At 53.3% G+C, this 27764-nt stretch overlaps 1 protein-coding gene across 4 annotated transcripts in view; it reads left to right on the forward strand.

Annotated features, from left to right (window-relative positions):
* The window catches only part of Cacna2d2 (calcium voltage-gated channel auxiliary subunit alpha2delta 2), a 133998-nt gene that overhangs the window by 91375 nt on the left and 14859 nt on the right, over window positions 1–27764 (forward strand). For all 4 annotated transcript variants that reach the window (XM_027933751.2, XM_027933753.2, XM_027933754.2 and 1 more), the window contains exons 4-13: window positions 11388–11447; window positions 18518–18562; window positions 22038–22179; window positions 25265–25396; window positions 25571–25628; window positions 26329–26379; window positions 26500–26599; window positions 26712–26870; window positions 27105–27212; window positions 27310–27388. In XM_027933751.2, coding sequence (XP_027789552.1) covers window positions 11388–11447; window positions 18518–18562; window positions 22038–22179; window positions 25265–25396; window positions 25571–25628; window positions 26329–26379; window positions 26500–26599; window positions 26712–26870; window positions 27105–27212; window positions 27310–27388 — 934 coding nt within the window. The remainder of the gene's footprint in view (window positions 1–11387; window positions 11448–18517; window positions 18563–22037; window positions 22180–25264; window positions 25397–25570; window positions 25629–26328; window positions 26380–26499; window positions 26600–26711; window positions 26871–27104; window positions 27213–27309; window positions 27389–27764) is intronic.

Below are 27764 nucleotides of genomic sequence, written 5' to 3' on the forward strand. Positions count from 1 at the left end.
CCAGCACAGCACGAATCTAGGTTGGAAAGACCCGGCTCCGATTCCCACTCTTCTGTGTGACCTCTGCATGGACCCCTGAATTTTTCTTGGTCTAGCCTCCTCTCTCGGCATTGATGTCCAGGGAGGCAGAGAATGGTTAGAGCCCAGCCCTGGTGTGGATAAAGTTGGATTCCTGTTTGAATTGTGCCATTCGATAGCTGTGGTGTTGGGCAAGTGACTCACCCTCTCTGAGCCTTGGTGTCCTTATTGGCGGAATAAAGAATAATGACTTGAGCTTCACAGGGCTTAGAGGAAGCATTGTGTGAAACAACAAATGAACATTGAAATGATACCCTATGGGAGAAGCTTGGCCATGCTGGTGAGCACAAACACCGTGTCCTGCACTGACTGCCCCAGCCTCACCTGCCCTCCTTCCCACAGAGAAGCCCACTCTTTCCCACTTCCACATTTTTTGCCCCTACTGAGGATCCCACTTGGAATCCCTTTCCTTTCCCCCTCCATTTGGCCTTGTCCTTCAATTTTTGTCTGCTGCCCCATCTTCTTAAGGTACCCCTGGCTTAATCTACCCATAACCCTCACTCAGGATATTCAACATTGTCCTACCTTTTTTCTCGCACAGTCCTGTGAGGTCTGACTACTATAAGCCCCATTTTGGAGATGAGATAATCAAGATTCAGAGAGTGGCATCAGCCATTCATATCACACACATAGCTTCTGGCTCTGTCCCATGGGACATCCTGATCTTTCACTGATCTTTCTTGGTTCAGCCCCAGGTTCTGCTGGAATCAGGGGAGTAACTACGCCCCACCGTCTCCAGGAGCTCTGGCAGAGTGGACAAGCACTCCACTTCCTTCCTTCCTGAGGCTCCTAGATACAAGCTCTAGTATCCAGGACCAACTGCGGTTGATTGTGAGGTCCTGATCACTGACTCACTTGTTTACATATTCTCTAAACCACTGATGATACTGGAGGGTGATGGGCAGAGAAAGGTGAAGAGTGAATGGTTTCTGTTCATCCGTCTTTTCTCAGGGGTGCAGGGGTGATGATGCAGGTAGCAGTGGGGAAAGTCATGGTGGTGCTGATCACCAGGAGACAGGAGGCACTAATAGAGGTGGCCACAGAGGTGATGGTGATAGCGATGGCCGTGATGAAGGTGATGGGGACAGTTAAAGTGGTGATGGAGGTGATGTTAGCAGTGGAGTTGGTGGTGATGGTGATAGTGATGTGGAGACGATGACTATATGATGGGGGTGAAGTCAGTGGTGAAGCTGATGCCAATGGTGGTGATGGTGGTGGGAGTAACATTGACAATGAGAATGGAAGTCATGTTGGTGGTGTCAGAAGTAATGTTGAGAGTGATCATGAGGATATTGGTGGTAGTTAAGGGGGAACAACAGTGGTGATGGGGGTGATGGTAATGATGACTGGGAGTAACATTCTGGCAGTGGCAGGGGTAATGGTGGAATGTACTTCTTGGAGCAGTCTGCCAAGTAGCCTTCACCCACTCATGGGCCAGGGCCTAGCTGGAATCAGGACACAGTGGGGCTTGCTTGGTTCTCTTTTTATTTTAACCTCCAGTGAGCACAGCCTTCTGGGTAATGAGATGCAAATTGACAGAAAAGACAATGAGCCAGCCTGCGGCCGGTGGGGCAGCTTTTAGAGTCAGACTGATTGCCTCGGTGCCAATTTGCATGGTATTAGCTGTGCACATCTCTTCCAACAGGCTCGTGCATTTCATCAAAGGTCACCCATATGGTTGCATCCTATAAAAGGCGGCAACCTATGACCCCCAGGCCAGGGTCAGGAGCAGGGCACTCTGACCCTATCCTGAACAGGATTACAAGATGTGGCTTTAGGGACTGGGGTTGTGGCTCAGCAGGAGAGTGCTTGCCTCGCACGTGCGAGACCCTGGGTTCGATCCTCAGCACCACATAAAAATAAATAAGTAAAATAAAGGTATTGTGTCCAACTACAACTAAAAAAATAAATTAAAAAAAAAAAAAAAAAAACGTGGCTTCAAGGAGTCTGTCTGAGCCTGTAGGGAAGTACAATGGATGAGGGGCTTCATGGTTAGCCAGAAGTCAGGCCCCATGAGGGACAGGCCTAGGAGGCCTGTTTTGGCCAGCATCATATTTCCATCTGAGTGTGATAAAAAGGTGATAAATAGGCCTCAGGCAGGAAAGAGGCAGTCCTGGCCTGGAATGCCATAGTACAGGTCCAGGCTGTGTCCCTAACTGACACAGTGGCCTAGGAACGCCCTCCAGACCTTGACTACCCTATTGTGTGTGAAGCCAGTGGGCTGCTGACCTCATGGACTCCACTTCAAAGGTGATGGTCATCAAGGCAGGCCTTGTCTGTGGTGCTCATCAAGAGTCGCCCTAGTCCAGTTCAAAGTCACATATTGCAGCCTTCTGAGCAGGCCTACTGTCACTGTCACCATAACTCAAGGCTATGCCTGGGGTCATTCTTGGAGTGTGACCCAGGAGGGCCTAGGCAGAACACCTCAGGCACCCTGTTGGCAGCCCTCTTGCCCAAACCCAACCCTGTTGGCAGCCCTGTCCATCCCTCCAGTCTCTGTCCAGGATCCTAAAATTTGGGGCCCAACCTGCCATGGAGTCCCTGCTACCAAGGTGGGCAAGGGGCCCCTCCCCTGCTGCCCTTGCTCTCTGAGACCTGAAAATCTTTTGACCCAGTACAACTCATGACTAGTACTCCATGCCTATTCCACAGGACAGGAAATAATAGTGCTGGGGCTCTCCCCTCTCCCCTCCATCCCCAGCTTGGCCAGTGCCCCCTCCAGCACATTCCGGTGCCCACTCAGCCCCGCCTCCCTCTTCACTGTCCCACTCTTTCTCCTGAGGTTGGGCCTAATCAGAGCTAATCAGAAAATTATGAGCTGCCTGATTACTGATTAGATTCCTAATGTTAATAGAGTCGAGAAGGGCCTGCTTGGGCTGTGTTTTAGGAAAAAGTACAAAAATAACATCATGGGAAGGGAACATGGTGGCTGGGTGGGGGCTCAGGCTCTAGTTGGGTTGGGGGGCTTGGATTCAGCTTTCTGGCAGAAATACATTCCTTAGCAGAGGGGCTTCCTAGCACTCTAAATTCCTCCAGTGAATTTGCGAACCTAAGCAGCTCTCACTGCAGAGTCCTCTAGCAAGTCTGTGTTCAGGTCAGCAGAACTAAATTGCTGTGGGAAGAAGTTAGGTGGGGTATTAAAAAGGTGGTCCACCTGGTGGTACACCATGTGACAGCAGGGCCATGCCACGTCTGTCCCGCTCACTGATGCCTAGTACAGACCAGGCCCATAATAGGTGCTCAATAAATATCTGTTGGCAAGAAGGAGAGAAGGTCACATTAATCCCTTCTTGTAGGAACTGTCACCATCCTGTGTCCTGTCCTTTAGCCACGGTGAGGTATAGAGACACATGAGAAGACTTCTTTGAAAAGGATGTTGAGTGAGGTCATGATAATGCACTGGTCTTAGGCCAAGGCAGGGAACATCTGCTCCCCAGTGACTCAACTTCTGTCCACCTCCTCAGCTTTATATTCCCACAGAATCCAGTGGCTTTTGCTTGCTGACCATTTCATTGCTGATTTGTCAGCAGCTGGATGTGACTGGTGGGTTGCATTTTCACAAAGTCCAGGATCAGCAGTTCAGACCCCAGAGGCAGCCATTTGAGCTCCTCTGCCTGGGCACCAGTGATATCCATACTTCAACACAGCCTCACCCTATGTACCTTCCCCTGTACCATCTTGGATCCATGTTCTCTGTTATTAGTGCTATTACTGGCCTGGCCTCTGTCATCTCTATCCCAGGAAATTCAGGGCCTCCAAGCCAACAGGCCCCTGAGGGCACCTCCTGATTCATCCCCTGCTCCATTGACCATGATGGGAACCTGAGGCCACTCAGCACTTCTATGCTGAGCTGGCCTGTGTCCAGCATTGGAGCCACATAGATCAACGAATCAAGTGTCTGGCCTTGAGGGACAATATTTGGGATGGAGTCAGATGCACATGCAGTGATAGGAGCCCCACAGGGATCCTGGAACCCAGCCTGTCAGGGCACTAAACTTCCTGGAGGAGATTCCCAAAGACCAACTCTAAAAGATGAGGCGGAACAGGACAGTGAGGGGAAGAGAAAGATCAGTCCAGGTTCAGGGCACAACACAAATAAGACTACAGAACCTAAGCATGGCAAGAAGGCAGAGTTCAAGGTCAGCATGGTGGAAGAATGCTGAGGTTAACAGGGCCCCTATCGAGGATGGCAACAGGAAGGAAGGCATAGTCAGGGCATCCAGAAAATTGTCAGGGGCACGGGAGCAAAGGTGAGAGTACAAGAGCCTCTGGAGGTTCAGGAAAATGAGTTCATGCCAGATAGCTTGGGTGTGGGGTTCTAAAGTTAGGTTGGGGGACTCTAGAAAGGTCTGGCCAGAAAGGTGAGAAAGAGTCATAGGAATGGGGACTTCAATGGGACAGTCTTTGAAAAGTGATGGTACAACTTTGGTGGGGTTGAATGGGGACACTCTGTTGGGCCCTGGGTTCCTGCTGTGGCAGGACCAGGTTGGCGGTTAGGCTGAGATGCTGGGGGCAGTGGATAGCAGCTCCCAGCAAAGATAGTGCTGAGGAGAGAGACAGCCCATTAGCACAAACTTCAGAAGAAATAGGTCAAGGCAAAGTCAGAGGGCCCATGTGCACCAAGATGGGGGACAGTCAGGAGGCCCCTGGCGGGGGGGTGGGGGGCGGGTGAAGCAAGGAAAGGGGAAATCCAAAACCTGGGATTATGACTCCAAAGTGAGTCCACATCCTGCCCTCTATCCATGCCTGCTTTCTGACCATCTCCCCACAGCCCTGGGAGGGCAGAATAGGGTTCTATTTCCCATTTTATAGGTGAGAACAGGAGCCAAGCACATCCAGTACAGATGCAGCAGGGAGTGAAACAAGGGGCCTCACAGGACAGGCAAGGCTGAACATGCATCCTGCACCTCAGGAAAGCAAAGCCAATGTGCGTCCCATCACCGACCGTGCATAATCTTGGGTCCTGGCCAGCCCCCCTCTGCCCATCGTAGATCATGTCTCTTCTTCCCTCAGAACTCAACAGAATCAGGGGTTGGGACAGGACCTCCCCTCAGAAGGTCGTGGTACCCATAAAACTCTGAGCACATCGTGTGAATGTGGATGGCAGCAGTCAGAGCTGTTGAGGTGACCATCCCTTATGTAGCAGGCATTGTCTGTCAGCGCATAGGCTGCTCCCAGACCACAAGTTGTGCAGAGATGGAGCCAAGCTGGGATTCTCCTGCTTCCTGACTGCTGATGTACTTGCTTGGAGCAGGATGTGGACAGACACACCAATGCCCATTCAAGGCCAAGGCTATAAGAAGGAGACACCAACAGACCGGAACCCTCCTGACCCTGCCTGCCTTTCTGCCCCTATTGTCAGCCCTGGAGCTCCAGCTTCCTCCTTGCTGAGCTGTATCTTGCTTCATTATTATGCAGATATTTTAATTATGCAGATATGTTTTTAGACAGTTTTAAATATGTATATTATTTACTCATTAGACCATAACAGCTCTGGAAATTGGAAATCTGTATTTAGTATCTATCAGTGCACAATACAGAGCTAATACAGAACCCACGGTTAGGGGGGAAAGTAGGTGATACAGTGCGAGAGGGGAGGGCTGGGCTAGGCAGGAGCTACTGGGTACCTCCTCCTGGGATCTGGACCCAGTGACATCAAGGTTGAGGAGTGGGCTCAGGGCAGCATCTGGAAGGACAATTCCTGATCCCCTCTCTTGGAAGAAGTTGCAAAGGAACCATTCCTAGGGAGTAGGAAGGCAGCTGAGCCCAACCCACCAGCTGTGTCCAGACCAACTCCCTTCCTAGGATGTTCACTCTCCAATATTGCTGGTCTTTGGCAGCAGGTAGATGGGAGATGCCCCCTGTATCGTGTTCTCACTAGAGGCCTGAAGTAGTAGCACTAGTGCTCTAAACCTCACTCCCTCAGTTGAAAAAAAAAATGCACTTCTTATATGTCTTGCATTCCTTCACCTGGTGTTGGGTTACCTGCACCAGTTGGTAATCCTTGGCAGAAGCTGGAGCCATATCTATGTTAGCCTGTCATTGTTACCTCCTTCCCAGCCCTCTGGCAGTGTTCTCAGGGCATCTGTATGGTACTGGCACTCTGCCCTGGGCTTGCTGCCCCCAGCTTCCTCCTCATAGCTCCCCCTCCATTATAGCTTCTGCCTGAATCAGTCACCAAAGCCCCAGATCTTAGCACCCTGCACCCCACAAGTTTAGGCCTTTTAGTCCAAGCCACTCGTATCCTCTTGGAAGCAGGAGTATCTATAATTAAGTCCAAAAAAGACTCTTATCTTTCCCTCTGGGCTGTACAGTTGAACAAGTCCTATTTGATGGGCAGTTACTCCTCAGCCCCTTGGGCACCAGCCCTGGGAAAAGGGGCTCCCAGGTAAAGCGGGGAGGAAGGAGGCTGAGGAGAAGTGGGGCATCAAGCCTGGCAGGAGGAGGGGGCTCTCTAAGAGGATGGCATGCCTGAGGGCTCCAGCCCCCAACACTCCAGCCCATCCCCTTCCAACATGCAGAGTCCTTACCCTCCAGGTGTCGGCCTCTGAGGGGTGCCCACGATAGCCCCAGGTCCCTTATGTTGTCTGTCTGTTATCTCATGTTGTCTGTCTCATGTTGTCTTCTGAAGCTAAGGATGTTTAACTTAGTGAAATTTGAAGGTGCTGGTGGAGGGGCCGCTCCCCAGGGGAGTATTGTCGCCAGCCCCGCTCACTGCCAGTCCTCTTTTTTCTTGCCTTTTCTTGTAACAACAGTTCCCGGAGCTGAGGGAAATTGATTGTTAAGTGAAACTCTCTTATAATTGCCTCTGAAATGCCCGCTGTTATCATGATGGACTTGGCTATGAGCCTACTGTGGTTCCCTCCAATGCCATGACCAAGATGGGGAGACGTCGCAGGATAGGCAAGGCACTGTCAGTGACTTCACAGCAGTAGCTCCTCTTGGGCAGCCCTCACCCCTCAAGAAGTGCTGAAGAAAAGAGACACACATCTGGGGTCTCCCACCTGCCAGACTCATCATAGGCCTCCACACAGGTACAGAGACATCCTGACCTTGACTTAGCACACATTCATTGTCTACCTACTGGATGTCATGGCCGGGTGACTGTAAACTTGAGAGCCACTACATACTACCCCCACCAAACTCAGTGTTCAAGGGGAAGATAGACCCAGGATTCCCTGAGTGCTGTGATGAGGACAAGTCGGGGCCTGGCAGAGGTTAAGGAGTTTTCAAGGATGAGAGAGTGAACCAGGCTAGAGGAGTCTGGATGGGAGTGGATAGGAGGGGGTAGCATGTGCAGGAGCCTGATAGCAGGAAGATCAGGGACCGCAGGTGGCTCCAAGAGCAGAATTCAGAGTCTAAGAAGCGAGCAGCTCCCCGGGGAACCAGCACTCGGGGTCAGGGCTGGGAATGAGCACATCTTTCCCAGACAATCAGGCACCCCAGAGACAAGACCACACTGTGACTCCAGTTTGACCCCTGCTGTGCTGGGCATCATGGTAGACTCTCCCCTCACCTCTGGGCCTGTTTCCTTTTCCATCCTGCCTGCCCAGGCCCATCAGGAAGACACGGGAAAGGGTTATTTTTTCAGTGGGAGGGAAGTGCTAGGAGGATGAACCTTGGAGCAGGGTAAGCATGGCCTTACAGCCATGCCTGAACAGATCTGGGCTCTATGAGGAACCCATACAGGAACCTAAGGCTCTGAGTACCTGGCCTGGGCCAGGCAGGTGGGGCTAAGCTCAGAAAGGTCCCTGCCTGAGGACATACCCTGCCTGGCAAAGGAGACCGGGGAGCCCATGGAATGCACAAGGGCAAAAGGAAGTTTTCAGAGAGGATATCACAGTATGTATCAGTGGCCCAGTCTGAGAGGGCTGACCTGGCAGAAAGAATAGATAAGAAAGAAAGTCCCAGATGTGGGCAAAAGTCTACAGGAGAAATCCCATTGGTCAGGCTGCCTAAAAGCAGCTGTTGACATTGAAGGAAAGGGATTGCCACGAACCTACCCATCCTCTTAGTGGGTGCAGTCACTATCTCCAATTCACAGAGCAATGAAGGCCAGAGAGGTGAAGCCACTGCTTGAAGAAGCCACTCTGAACCCAGGCCAGGGCTTCAGGCTGTGATCTCCACTCAGGGCCCCTGGTGCATACTGTGGGTGGTCCTGGGCCTCTCACCTCTCATCCTCAGCCTAATGGGACCTTGTGTAATTGTAGTCTACCCCCTCCACCTCAACCAGCTGCCTGGCCCTTCCTCCCACACCACCGAGCCTGCCTGTTTAGCAGTTTCCACACGTCCAGCGCCCGGGGATGGACTGATTGATCTGTAACACCGAAAAAATAATAATGGCTTGATCGTTACTGAGGATTAAAAGTAATCCTTTCACTGTGGCTATTGCAACTCCGTTATTCACGAGTCAGCGGGCCGACCCAGGCCTTTGAGCCCACGGGACTCCATGAGCTCAAGGAGGCCTGGGGCTGGGGCCCTCCCTCTCTGGGTCTCCCTCGCCTTTTCTTCTAGGTTTTTGGAAACAGAGGGGCCTGTGGCCTGTGGCCTGCATGTTCTTGTAGACTTTGACTCTCACCCTGAGAGAGTGAAGAAGCTGGCATTCCCTGGCCAGGGGTGGATGTAGAGACGAAAAGGGATTGTTCCTCAGGACAGTAGCCTGCTTTGGAGATTTTTATATGAGTGTCAATTTGGTGTCTGAAGTCCCATCTACCCTGTGTCTTTTCTATGGCTAGAATTTGACCCACTCTGACCCAACTTCGTCCATATGAAAGACAGTTGCCTCCACAGACACTTACAGAGACCCCAGGTCCACTCTTAGGTCCCTGGGAAGGTAATGGGCCACTGGGTAAGGAAAGAGGGGACACAGTGATTGTTCAAGTGTCACCCCTTGAATGCATCTTCAGGGGCTGCCTCCTTATACTTTACAGTTCTTCCAGGCCAAGTGCTGAGCTTGGTATTGGTACATAGTAGGCATTCAGTTAATAGTAGTGATAAATGTTGTTAACTAGACATGCTGCACTATAATTTCCTCCATAGAAGGACACTGCAGGCTTATGAATTGGGGGCCTCATCCATCCCTGGAGTTTGGGGTCTGGAGAGTATTTTTTTATTTAGGCCAAGAGGAAGCCCCAAAATAGAAATGAAAGATAGGAGTCAGGCACAGTTGAGCCCTACAGGACCTCAAGAAAGCATTATCTTCTATATGCAGAGCAGTAAGTAGGGACAAGGGACAGCCACACAATCACACTCTAAGATGAGGTTTTAGGTGTTGAGCAGGGAATAGATATAGAAGGACAAAAGAGGACATAGGACAGAGCCTGAACCAATGGGTGAAGAGTAGGTGGTTTGATGATGTCAGATGTGGGAGGTAGGAGACAGAGGTTCCCAGGTGGCTGGGCCTGTTTCAAGAGGAGGTGGTTGGAGTTCAGATGCATTGAGTGTCATCCCCAAGGAAATGCTCGGGTGAGAAGCAGGATTGGAGGCAAGATATGTGAGGCCTGTGACCCCTGAAGCCCCAAGATGTGAGACTGGGTTAGGGGGTCAGAGGACGGTATAAGTCTCACCCAAGCAGGTCCTGCAGCAAAAGTGGGAAGAGGACAGGAGAAGGAGGTGGAGGCCAGGAGAGGGTCAGCATTGTGAGATGAGGGGCTTTGACTCAAGAAGAACTTTCTTACCCTGTTCCCAGACCCCAGCCTAATAGCCTTCGATGCTCTTGGCCTGAGGAAGAGAGGGAGCCAGGCCCAGCAGAAATGGGGATGACTCTGACAGCCCCTCACATGGCTCCAGGAGAGTGGTAGCCTCAGTTCCACATGAGGCTCCCACACGCCCCCCTGCCCCACTGTTCCACGCTTCAAAGAAGAAAAAACTGGTCTCCCGTTTTCCCCTAACAGGCAGCTGTCAGGCTTTATTAGACCCTCTCTCTGGGGCCCACGTGCCACATCAGGCCTGAATTGATGGATGGGGATGAGGTGTCTTGAATAACAAGGGACCAGGGCCTTCTGAGGATTGCTGGAGGCCTGGAGGCAAGACTGTACTCCACCCAGAGGATGAGCGGGGTAGGGTGAAGGACTAGCTTCTTTGGGCATGGAGGGCCCCGCAGCAGGTGGCCTTTGGACCTTAGTTATAGGCTGAGCAAGGTGGATGTGACGATGAGAGCTGGCCCAAGGCCACAGCCTGACCTAGGCTCTCTGTGTGATCCTAGGCAGGTTACTGGCTGGTCCATGCTTGGGTGTCCTCATCTGAGGAGAAGCCATAATGGTACCATGTCAGACACATTGTGAATAGTAACAGATGAACATGTGTCATGGCCGCAGGAGGGCGTGGCATGTGGTGAGTGGCCAGTTCATGATATTGATTGGAATTAGGATTAACAAGACATCAGTGAACTCAGCTCTACAGGAAGCCTCAGAGGCCAGACTCAGTTCCATCCTTGGGAGCCTCAAGACTTCCTGAGGGACAGGATCCATGGTGCCCCAACTTAGGCCCAGAGGGTGGCCAGGTTCTGGGGCCTCCTGTACAAGCGTTTCTGATGGGCTGAGTTCCCATAGCACTAAGCCTCCTGCTCCTAGCTACTCCTGCTCTAGTGATTCTTCCTGTTTGTGTCAGGGTCTCCAGACTAATCTGTGAAATGCAGGGCTGTATCTGCCACATCTCCACACGTCAGCATAGTCTGGAACTGAGCGTGGCCAGTGACAGGTGTAGCACAGACGGACACACAGCTATGCTCTCAGGGTCACTTTGCTCCCAGGCATAGAAACCGCTGGAACCAGCACAAAGGATGGGATAGGCTCTCATGGATAGAGGGCTTGACACCCCGTGAGAGGGGGCTCAGGAGGCTTGAGAGAAGGCCAGTGGGCCTGGGTGAGCAGAGATGGGCTATGGGCCCGGGCATGCTGGAGTAAAGGTATACCTGAGACACTGTCACTTGTGGGGTTCAGCCTCAACTGGGGAGGCCAACCTTCATGTAGGTGGCTTGGAGTACTCTCAGGCTTCCACAGGCCTGAATGCGCCAGCCATCCTCTGGGCAGGAGACACTGCTGGGCTGAAGAGCAGGGAGTCTCACTGAGAAGCCACTCTGGGCATTCTGTACAAGCATCCCTTCTCCTGTGGAAGTCAGCAGTGGCCAGGGAGGTGCCCTCACAGCTAGCTGAGCTGGGGAACCTCTGAGGGTCTGGTGGGATGAGGGAAAAGCAAGCCCTGAGCTGCCTGGCTCCAGGGAGTGCTGGAGATAAAGAAGGCTTGGGTTATGCATGGAGCAGGCAGCCCACCTCAGCCTCTAACTAACTTCCCTGTCCTCTGTCCCTCAGAGACTGGCAGATGCTGCCGAGAACTTCCAGAAAGCCCACCGCTGGCAGGACAACATCAAGGTAAGAACCACAGCATCCTCACCAACATGTCGGGTATACCACCCCCAGTAAGGTGAAGGTGAAGGCCAGGGAGCAGGGAGAGTGCTCTCTAGACACACTGGGGATGGTGCATTTAGGGGTAGTAGAAGATTATATCAAAAAATCCCAGGCTCCCCCTCAGTTCTGGACCATGCACAGCTGATATGAGCTACCATCTCATTCCAGAAGAGTCATTGGACAGCCTGTGAGTAGACCCCAGGATGCTCCAAAGTGACATTCCCAAAAAATGGTGCCCCAATTCTTGGAAAGCCCCTGAGTCAAAGAGATCTCTTGATTTTAGGACTCATCAGAGACTTAAAAGCAGTAGGTAACATGGAAAAGATGCTGAGAGAAGGTGGTATGTGTAATTCCTTCCCTACCCTGAAGAAGTGCCTTCTTCCCAAAAGGTCCTTAGGCTGGGCCCAGGAGACCAAGCTGTCAGTCACAAAAGCTTCTCCTTCCACCATGAGAGCTCTGAAGGGGCTCAGATTCCTTGGAGTGGGATGAGAGGCATTGGGAGTAGAGGGCCCAGGATGCAGGAGGGGGAAGGGCAACCTTGGCAACCAATTTGTGACTAGGACTGGATGCACCTGTCCCCTTTTTGTCAGGCCAATGTCAGGATTCCCAGATTCAAGGAAACCTCAGTGCCAGGGGTGATAGAACCCTCAGGGACCAGACCAGTTGGCAGGGCTCCTTATTTCTAGGCTATGCCTCCTGGTGGTCTCCTTGCTAAACACAGGGAAGGGCAGGGTGGGGTAGTCTGCCCCGGGAACCAAGAACCAATAAGGAGGGTAAGATGGGCCAAGTACATTCATGTCAAGCCCATCTACCCCAGGGATAAGCTCATGCTATTATCCCTACTTACCAAATGAAAAACTGGGCACAGAGTGGTTAGACCTACCTGAGTTTACCTGTTGGCGGCAGAAATTCATAGTTGGCTATCAGATACCAGGGGGCTCATACCTATGATCTAGGACTCTAAACCTATTGCTTGTTCCCCATCCCCCCTGAGCCTGCCTGTCTTGCCCACCCAGTAACTTTCTTCCTTTCCTTCCTGATGGGTGCTGAGTGCTGCCCTCAGAGTTCACATGGGGTTGGACACAACAGAGGATCAGGGGTGGGGCTCAAACCCAGAGCCTCATGCATGCTCGGCAAGCACTCTACCCCTGAGCTATACCCCCTAGTCCCAGATGACTTTTTAAGTTGAACAAACAAATAAGCTAGTGACTACCTGAACCAGTCCCCCTCCCCAGGAGCCTGAGGACTGACCCTCCTCTCCCTCCCCATCACTCAGCCCCTTGATCAGAAATGTGCATGGCAGCAGCCATTGGGTCTCACTCACCACTCAGACCAAGCTGTCACCTCTAGATAACCCCTGTGTGACACCTCTACCTGCAAGACCCAGCCCTGAGCCTGTATTCAAGGGCCAAGGATTTGGCAGCTCCTGCCTCCCTTACCAGCCTTGCTCCCCGTTCCCCTCCTCCCGTGTCCCACCACACCAAACACTTCACTCCAAGCCCCTTCCTGGTCCTGGGCCTTTGCTGAGCTCTGCCTAGAAGGCCCTCCATTCCTCCAGGAGCCCAGCTTATCTGTCCTTTCCCTTTAAAGCTGTTTTCTCTCCCCAGTCCATCAGCCACTCTGTCCTCTATGCGTCTAGGACCCTCTGCTCCTGCTCAGTCCCTCCTTTGTTTCCAACCATCGGATTCTTCCCCTCCCTCACAGACAGACTTGTGGATCGGGCACAGGAGTTAGGGAATAAGGGAATGAAAAGACCTGCCCTCTGCCCAACTTTCTCTACTTCCAAGTCCTAGATGGGGACAAAGAGGTGGCCATGGCTCCAAACACATTTTCTCTTTTCGATTCTGCAGACAACCCAAAATTTCCCAAAGTTGTCCTGCCAGATCCTTGGCCCCTAAATTTCAGCCACTCCCTGAGGCAAGAACAGCTTATTCCAGGCCAGTGTGAACACACAAGAGGCCTATCAAGAAGGAAGGCCGGGGCTTAGGGACACCCAGGAGATGCTGAGAGATGCTGTTCAAAGACCCACTTTCACAGCAATGGCTTCATTGTCCCCATTTGTCCAAGAACTGGCTCACATTGGTATTATCAGCTCAGCCATAGCAAATGAAGTGGTCACCGGGCTAGAGGTGCCATGTCGATGATGGCATGGATGCATCTTTTGCCATACCCACCCTTAGCCCCTGGTTGCCTCTGTCCTGAGATGAGGCAAGAGTGGGCTCTGGATGGCCCCTCTCTCCCCAGCTTTACCAGAGGTGCCACAGCTCTAGGTATGACCACAGGCAGCACTGACCACAAGTCCAGCAGGCCCTTGTTTGCCTGATGCTGCCCACCCTCCTCCCACAGTCCATCAGTGTGCTTGCCAGCCTGTCCCTCCCACGGCCAGAGATACTCAGGTAAGGGGGTTCTAGTCATGCCTTCCTTACTGGCTTCAGGGTCACTGCTCTTCCCAGGAAGCCCTGCAGCTGCCATGCCTGCCAGGCTGTAAGGCATTAGTGCTAATGTAGGCCCATTAGCCAATAGTCTGACCAGCAGGGCCCAGACTGCCAAGGAGCGCTGGCAGCGGAGCTACGGGCAGAAGCTGCCCACCCCAGGGGGTGCATGGACTGAGGCTGGAGAAGGGGTGGTGTTCTGTTCCTTACAGGCAAGCCATCTACCCCTAAAACTACATCTTCCCCAATGACCTTCAAGAGGTGACAGGCAAAGAGCCATGTTCTTCCCTTGCACTCGGGAGAGACACCTGGCTGAGCCATATTTCCACTTCAAGGACAGACCCTTTCCCCAAGCCAGGCCTTCTCTAGGATGCTCTTATCCTTACTGCAAAAGGCAAGACCTAGCCTCCCTCTCTTTCCAGCCCAAGCCTTAGGATTGGCCTCCACTTCCCACAGTCCTCCCCCATTTGAAGCCTCCAACAGAGATGGTACCAAGTTCAGTACCCGGACTAGGGTCTCACTAGGCTTACCTGTCTGTCCCACTCACAGTTTCTCCAGGACAGGAGCAATTGAACCTGACTCAGTGCCGTCCACCACCTATTCATGCTGCCTGTGTCCCCCACCAGGTGTTCCACTGACTCTGACGAGGAATGGTTTTCTTACCTCTGAGAGGAGGAGGGTATGCCGTTTGGGGCAGAAGGAATGCTCTGCTTATGGAGCCAGCCTGGAATTCACTGTATAATTCACTCCACAATCAGTAGAGTGGCCTTCCCTGTGTCAATAGCACATAGCAGGACTACATGCAGACCTCTGAGGAGCAGATAATAATGGTACAATACATCAGCCTACACACAACCCCACTGACTCCAGTCAGGGACTTAGGGGACACTGGAGTCTTCAGGATCAGAGCTAGTCCCAGGCCATGACCCCACATATAACTGGTCACGGTAGAGGCAGAGAAACTGTAGCCACAGCCCTGGCCAGGCCAGATCCTTGGACAGTAGGGAAACTGTGGCCCTGATTAGCAAGCAGCACATCCCGTGGTCCCTCAGACAGGCAGCAGGTGCTCTAGTACCCATAACATTTAGGGCAGATGAAGATAGGCCACCTGCTGGGCCATGCCTGGTGCCAGTGCCACACTATGCCAGCAGTGTGTGCCACTTAACCTCCCCCACTCCAGAAGGGAGCCGGTCCAGGGTATGAGTGGGGAAGGAGGAGAGGCCACTGGCCCCGTGGCCTCAGGGCCAACATCAGAACCTACAGTGAAACCGTGCTCTGGGAGTCAAATGAAAAGGACAGCCCTGCCCTAGGGAGTCTAATGTGGACGATACAGCCCTGCCTGAGGGCGTCATGGTAAAGATGCCTCTGCCTGAGGAATCTAGATGGAGGGCTGTGATGGCAGGGCCAGGCCAGAAGAGTCGACTGGATAGGACAGGTGGCCTCTCCAGCCTGGAGTTCTGACCTACCATAGGGCCCACTGCCTGCCTCCCTGCCAAGCTAGCGACAGACGGCTCTCTCAGAAAACAGTCCTCTTGGCTGGACTGAGCTGGCAGTTAGCCAGGGCAGGAAGACCAAGTGTCCTCACTGGGGCAGCTGGGTGGAAGGCCTAGGCCCTGCACTGAAGGCTGGTAGGCAGGCAGCAGTCATGTCTGGCCAACCTCAGCAGCCACCTTCCAGAGCACCAAACCCAATGACAATTGATATTCCCCACCTGTCCCAGGCTTTCTTCCTCGCCCTGTATCCCAGCTGCCAACATTCCTGGTGCCTGCTTGGGCTCAGCTCTTGCTCAGGAGCAGATGTGTCATATACTCACATGTACCCATACCTGTCATCTATGTACACAGGGTCATGTTGGGGAATGAAGTGTGTCACCTGGAAGGGGGGTGATTCCCCCACTCCTTGCCTAGTTTGAGCAGAATGACCCCTAAAAAAATATCAGGTAACAGATGGGTGTAAGCAGTGTGGACCTCAGACATTAAGGATATCTGTTTCACTCCATCCAGAGGTCTTTACACACTCAGCCCATCCTGTGGGCTGTGGAGTGGCACAAGGGGGCCTCCGTGGGTAGGGTCAGCCCTGCCCCTTGGAGGGGCCAAGCTCTGCAGTTCCTGGTCTTCTTTGCACCCTCAGAGGAGGCATCATCATCCTGACTTAGAAATGGGAAATGGAGATCTCATGGAGGCTATATGATTTAACCAGGCACCTCATAGGTGAGATGGGGTGACTCCTGTGAGTCCTCATGGTGCTACTAGCACAAGCCTACAGGCTGGGACCTGGCTTTACCTTAGTCTTTATTCACTGCTCAGAGCTCACATGTGTCCCACTCAGAATTTGAACCCAGGACCCTGTGCCAAGGACCCTGCCCTCATTCATTAAATAGCACTTCTTCCTTGTTGCAAAATCTAGAAAGGGAGTCACTAATGTGGCCATTCAGGTTTTGTACAGACCAAGGCAGATAGAGTCTTTCCCCGGGCCCCTCCTGCCAGACCCCCAGCTCCTATCACATCAAGCATAGTAGTCACAACTATGTTTACAGTGCATTTTCATGCGTGACCTTGCCTGCCATGTTCTTGTCTGCCAAGGAAGGGCCATGGCCCGATGCTCATCAAAGCAGGAGAAATGGGAGGAGTCCTCCCCGTATGCATCCAAGCCTTGGGCAGGGAGAGCATACAGATCTCTGAGCCTCATCTATAGTATATGGGGGGCTGGGACTTCTATATGATGTTACCCCTTTGTCCTGTTGCTGCTAACACCTGATCTGCTGAGACCAGCAGGACAAATCGAAAAACAGAGGCACTGCAGCAGCTAGAGAAGTGGCCCAAGTGAGTGCCTGGGCAATCAGGGGTGATCTAGTCACAGCCTGAGAGAGCTCAGAGTTACCAGTCCCCTGCTGGTGCCCTTTCCTGTCCTTGCAAAAGGTTTGCCTAAAAAGTTGGTGAGTGAAGCTCTGGGTTGTAATCTGCAGTCCTCCCACCGCGCCCGCCTGTTTTCATTATGAAGGGAAAGAGCATCAGAGCCGTGTTTATAACCCCCTTTTAGATAACAAATCACATTTTCTTTTCGCCTGCGAGTGTGTTGAATTGATATTTTTTTCCCCTCAGTTTAATGGGTTTGTGTGTTCAGGAATGATCTTCATCAACCGAAACTCCTTATTGTGTTTGATGTAATGTCAGCTTTCATTATGTGCTTTGGTCGGAGCCCAGCACAGGGAAGGCCAGGCACCCTGGAGCCAGGGCCCTGCCCCACCCCCCACCCAGCCCATCTGGGCTTGTCTTCCTGAATGGGTAGGTGGTCAGGATGAACAAGGTTGAAGATGAGAGGCTAGGTCATATCCAGGGTCCAAAGCTTTCCTTTTCCCTGCCTAAGAATTATATGTATGTTCAGCTCAAAGGGCTGCTATGAGAAAGTGCCAGATGCAGCAGACACCTCAGACTCTGGACCCTCTCAAGTCACACTTGGGAGGTTGTAGTCATACCTCAGCATGGTGCCAGGCATGCAATCACTATTCCAGAGTGCTGGGACTGAGCCAACATGTCCAGCCAGTGGCTTGTACCCCCAGAGCCCCTGGTGGGAGAGATAACCTGGGACTGTTCCCCCAAACATTCCCCAGCACTAGCCACAGACTCAGCACCAAGGGCAGTCACCATGACCAAGGCCTCCCCTGGAAGCAGGAGGAGACTGAAGTTCAGAGAGGAAATGGTCCAACCCTGGGGTCACACAGCAACTGGGTCCCAGCCAGGTCTTGGGCACGGGTCTCCATATGTGGTGCTACTTTACTGACGGCCCTTGGGAGCAGTTACCACTCCCATTTTCATGTCACAAAGAAACAGGCTGGGACTGCCAGGGCCATGTTGCAGGGGTTTTTTTTGTTTTTTAATAAAACGGGACTGAGGAACGCCTGGAGAGGGTGACTCGGACAGTAGCCCTACCCTTAGAGCCCACCAGGGTAGAGTGGGGAGGCCCCTCCTGAGCAGGTGGCACTTGCTGACACCAGGCTAACCTTCTGGCGGCCTCTGTCAGCCGCGCTTGGTCCTGATTAAAGATCATTAAACATGAAATTAGCCCGTTTGTGTTACGGGTCCCCGGGGTGGCCGGTGATTATGACGCGCAGATGGCCAAGAACCCAGGCGGTAGGCAGGCAGGCACGGGCCAGGACAGGCGGGCAGCTCGGGCCAGTGAGGGCCGGGAGGCAGGAGTACAGGCCGGGCTTTGTTTTCTCCCACTCCTGTTGTGTAAACCCCCTTGCATTTCACAACAAATCACAGATAATTAATAAGTACATGCCTGTAATGAGCAGGCTTTTTAATAGAAGAAATTGGAAGATGCAGCGTCAAGTCATTATTTTGCTTTTGCCCAGACTTGGCTCTGTTCTCCCATCTTCCTCACTCCCAGTCCCGCCTCGGTCAGGGTCTCCACCTCAAGAGGGGGGTCTGACCCTTCCTCCCAGCAGGGGAGTGTAGGGGCCAGGGCCCCTGGGACTGTCTCATCTGGCCCTGGGAGGGCTAATCTGGGCGGGGGGAGGGGACGGCTCCGCCTGGGGTTCCTGGCTGTATCTCACAAGCCCCTGAGCTGTGAGTGCTGAGGCCTCTCTCCCCTCACCAGGAGGAAGACATCATGTACTATGACGCCAAGGCTGATGCTGAGCTGGTGAGTGCCCCCACCATGCTGTTGGAGGGATGGTGGGCTGCCAGCACCACACCCCCTCTTCTGGGACTTTGTGGTGTCAGATGTAAAATGGGTGTTAAGATTCATCACTAAGCATTCTGAGCTCATCCCTGCAGAGTTGTGGTGACACAGGCCCCCACTCCCTGTCTCTCACAACTCCAAGGCTATGTCTCTGTGGCCACTGATGAGTTGGGCTCCACTGCACAGTGTGGAGCAGGCTGCTCCCCCCAACACACCCCAGGCAGGGAGGGAGGTACTTGGACCTCACTGTACAAGGCAGCTTACATCCTGGCACAGAGAGGGGCTCTCTGAATATGACAAGAATTGCGGGAGAGGGAGCAATGGGGAGGGTTTCCTGGAAGTGGACAGGTAGGGGCAGGCTTCAAATCAGTACAGGCCCCTCCCACACCTGGCCCTAGGATCCGTGCTTACTTAGCCCTGAGCTCAGTCTTACTCCAGCGCAGAGGCAACTCAGTTCAAGTGCCCTCTCTTCTGATGAGGCTCTGCTCAACTACAGTCACTCCCCTCAGAAGTGTGGCACTAGGGCTGAGCCACACTGCCCTTCTGCCTCCATGTTTCTCACTGGCTCAAGTCAGCTTGGGCTGCCCTGTGGGGTACTGAGGTCCCCATCACCAGAGGATTCAGCGAAAGATGTATGACCATTGGGTGGAGGTGGTTACAGAGAAGACAGGAGTGTCTTGAGGATACAGACACTTGGAGTAGACAGTGTGTGATGAACTTGTCAAGACCCAAGTCCCTCTGACTGACTTCAAGGCAAAGTGGTAGGGCATGACTATCCCCTCTGTAAACAGAGGTGTCATAGTAGTTCAGTCTCCCAGGACCCACCTGTGCTTACTGGTGCACAAGACCCAAGATGCAGTCTTCCTCTCCCAGGCCTGGGGGCCTAGGGCCTTTCCTGGGGTAAACAGGCAGTATCCCAAGACACCAGGAGGTGGGAAGGCTGGAAAGGGTCCCTGCGAGGGGATCACAGTGCCAGGCTGGCCTGGGGAGCCTTAAGGAGGGCAGGGGCCTAGAAGGAGGGGGTGGGCTCAAGCAGGTGTGCTTCCCCTTGGCTGAGCTCCGTGGCTCCTGGAGAAGTTGCTAAAATTAAAGCTAGAATCTGAAATTCAAATGAAGAGCGAACCTTTAATTAGACCCTGAATCTAATTCCTTACCCCCCTCGGCAGCGGGCTGTAATTTTAGCAATCAGTGCATTAAATATAAACCAGGAGACTGCAGTTGCCCACCACACAAAGCCCCTGGGCTCACGGGTGGTACTGAGGGGCTCCTTGGTCAGCCTATTACCCGGTCCCCTGCTAGGACACTCTTCACTCCCTGCTCCCAACTGCATCAGGGACCCCAACCCCTGGTTCTAAATCACTGATTCTCTTCCCCCAGCCCCTTGGACACCTGCTGGGGGCTAGAGACTGCCTCAATCAGGGAGACTTACTCTAGGCAGGGCTGGGCTACAGTCAGCCAGGACAAAAGCCCAGCCTGGCCCCTGTATAAATAGCAGCACGCACACATTTGTCGACTCCCCTGCTTGTTGTGTTGTTTTGTTTTTTAATCTTTGCCAGAGGTACAGTTAGAGATCTTTCTAGACCATTTACTTTTAAATTACCAGCCAGAAGGTGGGGGTGGGGGAAAGAGAAGGAAGGAAAAAGTTCGCCAGCTGATAGCTTATCAGAACAGAATCCAAATGTCACATTAGTTGGGAAAGTTGGGAGATTAAATTTTCCAGCGCCCTTCATCTGCTGCTGACATTTCGGGGGCTTTCTTCTCCCGCGCCTCCCCCTCCTCCGAGCAGAGCATGAGTGGTGCATGCCTCACAGGCCGCCAGCTCCCTGCTATGGCCTGGATGCTCAGCGGCTGCCTGCCCTGGCTTTATCCAGCACCCAAGGGCTTCTGAGGGAACCCCCACTGGGTGGGCAGAGCGTGGCACACTGGGTGAGAAGCATGGAAGGGCATCATACAGCCTGGACTTTGGCTGTACAAAATCCACCCTGCAGAGATGAAATGGGTGTTTGCTGTGGGCCTGTAGGAGCCACGTCCCCACGGTGTACAGAGCACATCTGGGTAGGTGGAAAGGCAGGGTCATCCTTTCCCCAGAAGACACCGCCTGGGCAGATGCCTAAAGACAGAACACAAAGAGAGGGACATGCCCAGGACACAATGAGCAGCAGGGGCAGCAGCCTATGAGACATATGGGGGAGATGATATGAGCTGAGACTGAGCCAAGGCTAGTCATAGGAGTCTTGGGGGGCAGGAAAGGAGTGTGTGGAGGATTCCTCTGCCTGGGCTTCCTCCTATCAGGGCTTGAAGCCCCATCTCTGCTCTCTTCCCTGCCTTAGTCTCCATCTCTCCCTTGCCTCCCCATCTGGCTTTTCCCTCTCTTCCCCTGCACTCTCTACCATCTTCCCTCCCTGCTCACACACCTGCACCCAAGCTCTGCCCCCACCCCTTGACTGTGGCATCCACACTATAGTCACAGATCCACTCCTGCCAGCCTATGGTGGTGGGCGGGGGTACACAGCGCATGCCCAGACTGCCTGGCCGAGAGATGCTGTAATTGGCACCTGTCAGGCGGCTGCAGCTCATTTTAGAAAATCAACAGGGGCCCTTACAATCCTACTGCTAGCAGGCACGGCAGACCTTCCCTCCGGCAGTCCCCCACCCTGTTCTTCCCAGGTTTGTCCCCCAGCTACCTCCTAGAGATGCCCTGCTGCAGAGGGTGGTATCCCTGTCCCAGATGGTGCTAAGGCCCCCTCCATGGTGCCAAAGGAATTCCATGCAGGAGATGGATGGAACCCAGTGGAGAGTATGGGGGCACAGAGCTCTTAGGATGGGCTGCCAAGGCCTCCCTGTGATTGCACAAGGCACATCCTAATTTTTTGTTTGGGGGGCAGTACTGGTGACTGAACCCAAGGGCACTCTACCACTGAGCTGCATCCCCAGCCCTTTATATTTTTTATTTTGAGACAGTCTCACTAAGTTGCTTAGGGCCTCACTAAGTTGCCGAGGCTGGCTTTGAACATGTGATCCTCCTGCCTCAGCCTCCTGAACCGCTGGGATTCCAAGTGTGCACCACCACACCCGGCTTCAAGGCACATCTTTGTAAGCAGAAGTCTGGGTCCTGCTCCTTCTAACTGGCACCATTATCTGACTCCTTCACTGATTGGTTTTCAAAGATGTTTGGTTTTGATCTTGGAATTTGGGTTTGGCAGTGGGTAGGGTGGGCAGGGACAGGTGGGAGTCTGTCACAAGCCTTCTGGGTAAGGGGTCATCCATCTGTCCTGCTGTCTTTCCATCTCTCTTTCTCTTTGTCTCTGCAATAGCTTCTATGCTTGAGATGCCCCTATCTCCTGGACTCTGGTCCTCCCTACCTACCCCTGCCTGCAGGCCTGTCCAACCTACTCACCATTTTCCAATTCTCACAATTCTGGGGGACTTTCTGCAGGATGATCCTGAGAGTGAGGATGTGGAGAGGGGGTCCAAGACCAGCACCCTAAGACTGGACTTCATCGAGGACCCAAACTTCAAGAACAAGGTCAACTATTCATACACAGCTGTGCAGATCCCCACGGACATCTACAAAGGCTGTGAGTGTGCAGAGTGATTGGGACGGCCCTCACTGCCTGTCATGGGTGCAAGGCCTACAACTCATGCCCCTGGAGACAGAAGGCTAGTACCATCTACCTCCATCCCCTACAGCCAAGGTCACACATGTTCACCTCTGAAACTCCCTGACATGCAGGCATCCAGCTGCTCATAGTCAGAGCCTCATGCTAACCCTCAGCAGGTTACAAAATTGAGTTTTGCATTCCTGTGCATGCATGGTCTCCAGCTCATAGAACATGAAAACACACACACACACACACACACACACACACACTGTCCAACACATGCTGGTGTGAGTCCCTCAAAGCAGCTCCTTGCCACTCTCTCCCAATCCCTGGTCTCATTAGAAGTAACTGAGAAGGGCTGGGGCTGGGGCTCAGTGGTGAAGCACTTGCCAGGCATGTGTGAGGCACTGGGTTCCATCCTCAGCACCACATAAAAATAAATAAATAAAGATATTGTGTCCATCTACAACTAAAAAAACACATTTTTTAAAAAATAACTGAGAATCTACCACATATCAGATGGACACAGGGGCTAAGGGACAGCCCTCACTGACAGACACCAACCCTATTATACCACCCTGATCCTTAGAAAAGCAAAGGGGTTAGAAAGATGGTTTCCAGGACACAGCAGCCAGGGGCAGATGTGGGCAAGGGGAATTAGGAAGAGAGTGGTGAGACTCCAAGCCCCAGGGAGAGGGCAGCTTTTCACAATGGAAAAACCATGTGCTATAACTGGAAGGGTTTGAGTTAGATATGAGAAGGAACTTCCTAAAGCTCTTGAGAGGAGGCCAGGAGTACCTGGATGGGGATCTCCAGCAGCAGAATTTAAGACCCTAGGGACTCTTGGGTCTGCTACAGTCCTGTGGCACCTATGGGGTAGCCCCAGAATCCAAGGGGCCCACTGTGCTAGGGATCTTAAAGCAAAGGGTCCCAGAGCTCCTGCATGGCTCTAGGTAATTCCCCAGAGTCCTCAGGGAGGGCCCCCTCCACCCTCGGGGTCAGCTAGGCCTTTTGGGCAGCCTCAAGGGGAGTAGAGAAGGATGCTCCCCCACCCACCCCAAAGTCTGCCCAGAGGCCACCTGCCTGAGCCAGTCGAGAGGCACTATCACAGGCAGGCACGCTAATTAAAACAGGAGCCACACCGCCCTCCCCAGTCACCCCTCGCTACCCACACAAATTACATTTTATATGTTTTTTATTTACTGTGTCACTTTTAATTAAATCTGTAATCGCCTGCCTGAGGGGGCATGGTCCCCATTTTCCAACTCAGCATGATCTGAAAGTGTGTGCACATGGGTGTGGGTGTGGGTGCAGGGGGTGGAGTAGCAGGCCCTTTGTGGGATGGGGCCATTTGCATCGGTGTGTCACTCAATGAATGCATGTGTATAGGTGTGATCACAGGTACCTGCAGGGACAGCCCGCCCAGAGCAATGTCTTCTCTTGGCTTTTGACCTGAGTCAGGGACACCCCAACCAGAGGGGCTTCATGCCTCTCAACTGGGAAGATTGAGGTCCAGTGAGGGGTGGGTGTCCCAGGCAGATTCCCAGGGCAGCCAAAGCTGTGTTTTCCTTTAAAGAGAAAAATAAAAATTGTTCAATTCACTAAGTTTCTAAATCAGGAACAGGACCATAACATAGTGTTCAATAGGCAGAGCCAACACTAGAAATGGGTTTTGTTTTCACATTATGGTCAGTTAAGGGGAACCACGGGGACAGAGAAGGGAGTGAGAGCAGCGGAGGAAGAGTTTAGGGAGCAGACAGGACACAGCAGAGCCCCCACGCAGGGGGAGCAGAGGGAGCGCAGGGGTGGGCAGAGCCTTGAGCAATTGTAAATCACGACTCCATCTGCTCTGGAAAGAGCAGAGCCTTCTCTGTTTCTCACTTGTGGTGGGTCTTTGATGGGGAACCCAGTGTGTGTGTTGGGGGTGATGTTGGCAGGGCTTGACCTGGAAAGAAGGGAAATGGAGGAAATTGAAGAGAAGCAGTATTGGTTCTTGGGGGAGGGGTAAGGCATATAGGCAGCAACAGGTGTCCCGCTCCTGTTTTTTCTGAGTGTCCATGGATAAGTACACATGAGAACATATTCACATGGGGCAGATTTAGTGCTGCCCTGGTTGAGGGGTGGGAGGCCAGTAGTCTGAGAGGAGCCTTGCTCTGTGAGGGTGTGGATGGGTAGGTATGGCCAGGGGATCATGCATGTGCAACTACAAAGGTTGGGAATGGAGGGTGGGGGGAACTATTGGTAGGGGATCTGAGAACAGAACCCACTGGTGGCCTTCTGTAGGTACCCAGGGGTATGTAGGCATAAGCAAGCACATATGCCCCTGTGCTCACGGCAGCAGTCAGGTTGCTAGGCAGGTGGATTTAAAAGTAAGGGGGGGGGGGGTCACACACCTGGTTGAAAGCACATAGGTAACATGCAGGTGTACCTGCTGGGGGAGCAGGCTTTGTGTGTGTGTGCATGTACGCCTATGTGCGTGCACACAAGCACACATACATGCCTATGTCAGAGCAGGATCTTGGCACTGCCTCTGCCTCCAACAGCCCCCACCTCTGCCCCTGCCTGCTCCTGGCCCCAGTTGATTAATCATGGAGCTGAGTGGCTTCCAGCTTATCAGGTAGCTTAATAGCTGAATAATTCCAGCCCCATCAGCAGGCCCTTAATTGCTTTCTTATGGCTGTGGCCTGGAGTGCATGCTGAGTGGGTGAGCTCCCCAGGGACCAGCCACAAGTTCCAGGCAGCAATGCTCCATAGGGGGCCCAGCTCACAGTTCCATGCCACCTGAACGGCCCTTCTCCAAGAGCCACCAGCCACCGCTGCCCTGCCTGCTTGTGTGGGGCCCAGGTGAGGGGTAGGCTGGGTTATTCCTTGACAGCTTGGACTGAGTGAAGACCAGGAAATCTTCCTGGGGGAGATGGTACAGCCCCAGCTGGGCTCTGGGAAATGAGGGAGAGTCTGGGCAGGCAAGAGAGTAGAGGGGGCTTGGGCATGAGTGTCACGGTGGTGGGTTCAGCAAGAACAGCCTAGAGCTCCCCACCCCAGCCTCCTGCTTCACCCCCAGCCACCGTCATCCTCAATGAGCTCAACTGGACAGAGGCCCTGGAGAACGTGTTCATTGAGAACCGCAGGCAAGACCCCACACTACTGTGGCAGGTCTTTGGCAGTGCCACAGGAGTCACCCGCTACTATCCAGGTAGGTGCCAGCCATTTCCCCTGTCCACCCAGTACCCTACCTTGCTCCATCCTGAAGTGCATGGGATAGGATGGCCAACCAGTGGGCTACGGTGACCCAGTCATTCCCACAAGGCCTGTCTGTCTGGATTGGACCCTTCGCTGCCTGTCCCCCTCACCTTCTCTCCTCCCACAGCTACCCCATGGCGAGCCCCCAAGAAGATTGACCTGTATGACGTCCGAAGGAGACCCTGGTAAGCAAGTAGATAGGAGCTGGGCAGGACACTCCTTTAGCTCCCCACCTCTCCTGCCTGCTCCCCTCCCTCCCAATATCCAGGCCTTCGAGCAGGGCGCAGCCAGCTCTATCCAATTTTCATTTCACACATCGTTGCCACTGGAAAATGGATCCCATCACCCAGGCAGGCCTCCCAGCTGCCTCTGCTCCCCTCCCCTCTCCCCCCGCCATCTACCACCCAGTACCCCCACCCCCTCAGGACTGAGAGATCAGCCCAGTGGGGGTGTTCCCATGGATAGATAAGTCCTCTGCAGGGTTGGCAGCCCCTGCCCTGCCCATTCCAGCTCTAAACACCCTACCTTATGACTTTTCTTCCCTCTTCCATCCCATACACAACTAGACTGTGCCCTTAGGGTCTCCACCTAGGGCAGAGGCTACAACAAACTCTGAAGCCAGGGAGCTCCTCCTGCCCTACTCTGTGGATCACCAACGCCCTGCTGCCACCCCTTGGGGTTGTTTACTTGCTGAGGCACCAGATCACTCATGTCCCTGGCAGACAGTGTCTGCTCTATTAAACATAGTCTCCCCAGTGCCCCGACCCTGTCTAGCTTATGCAGTGGATGCTCAGTAGAAACATGTGAATCAATATGTGGGTAAAGGAAGGAAAGACCCACAAGGTCCCAGCAGGGCTAGTCCTAACTGAGGCTTCTCCTGGACAGGTATATCCAGGGGGCCTCGTCACCCAAGGACATGGTCATCATCGTGGATGTGTGAGTGAACAATGCTGGCAGGCAGGGTTGGAGCTGGAGTCTGCTGCCTGGGAACCTCATGGGGGTAGGGTAGGAGAACATCTGGGGTCCCTCAACATGGCCCCTGCCCGACCTCTCCAGGAGTGGCAGCGTGAGTGGACTGACCCTGAAGCTGATGAAGACATCCGTCTGTGAGATGCTAGACACACTCTCTGACGATGACTATGTGAATGTGGCCTCGGTGAGTACCAAGACAGTAGGCAGCCAGGGAGCTGGTCACCCCTACCTGTCCCATGCAACAGCTGCCTGCCCTGGCCAGTCTGAGGCCACTCACCACCCTATTGTCCCTGCAGTTCAACGAGAAGGCGCAGCCTGTGTCTTGCTTCACACACCTGGTGCAGGCCAATGTGCGGAACAAAAAGGTGTTCAAGGAAGCTGTACAGGGCATGGTGGCCAAGGGCACCACAGGCTACAAGGCCGGCTTTGAGTATGCCTTTGACCAGCTGCAGAATGTGAGCCCCATGGGTGGGCAAATGGGCGGCTGGGGGCGGACGAGGGCCCAGGCTTGGTGACATGGGGAAATCAAAATGGATGGCCTTGTTAGTGCCAAACAGGCAGCTTGGACAGATAGCACCATCTGCTGTGGGAAGGAAGGCCAAAGGGCCAGGCCCACCATGGGGAGGGAAGCCTTGCCCCTGGACTAGGGAGGGGCTGAGAGCCACCTGACTCCACTCACCCCTGCCCAGTCCAATATCACTCGGGCCAACTGCAATAAGATGATCATGATGTTCACGGATGGCGGTGAGGACCGCGTGCAAGACGTCTTTGAGAAGTACAATTGGCCCAATCGGACGGTAAGACTCAGCCCAGGTGGGGGTTGCCCAGATCTTGGCCCAGAACCGGGGAGGGCTATACTCCAGAGGTCACAACAGTAACTTCAAGACCCCACAGGTACGTGTGTTTACCTTCTCTGTGGGGCAGCATAACTATGATGTCACACCACTACAGTGGATGGCCTGCACCAATAAAGGTATCTTATCTGATGTCACGGCCAGGAGGCCTGCCTACCATGTCCTGCTGCCAGCTGTCCATCCATGTGTCTGTTTGTCCTTTCACTATCTGTCTATCTTCCCATAAGTGTGGCTGTCCACTGCTCTGCCTATCCAGTGAGCTGTCTAAATTGTCCATCTGACCAAATATCTTTCTGCCCATCTGGTTGTTTGTCCATTGTACATCTGTCTTCTAGCTTGTTTGCTCCTGCATCTGTTTCTATCTCTTCACTTGGGCCTGGTTGCTAAGTGGCCCCTGAAGATTACAGCTGCCCTAGACTGGGGAACTTCAGGCTCCTTTTGTCACCCTGTCTCTGCCCCAATCCCCACCCCTTCTGTACTTCCTTAGGCCCCTAT

Source organism: Marmota flaviventris, chromosome 8 (genome assembly GCF_047511675.1).
Source record: "Marmota flaviventris isolate mMarFla1 chromosome 8, mMarFla1.hap1, whole genome shotgun sequence".
In the NCBI taxonomy this organism is placed as follows: domain Eukaryota; kingdom Metazoa; phylum Chordata; class Mammalia; order Rodentia; family Sciuridae; genus Marmota; species Marmota flaviventris.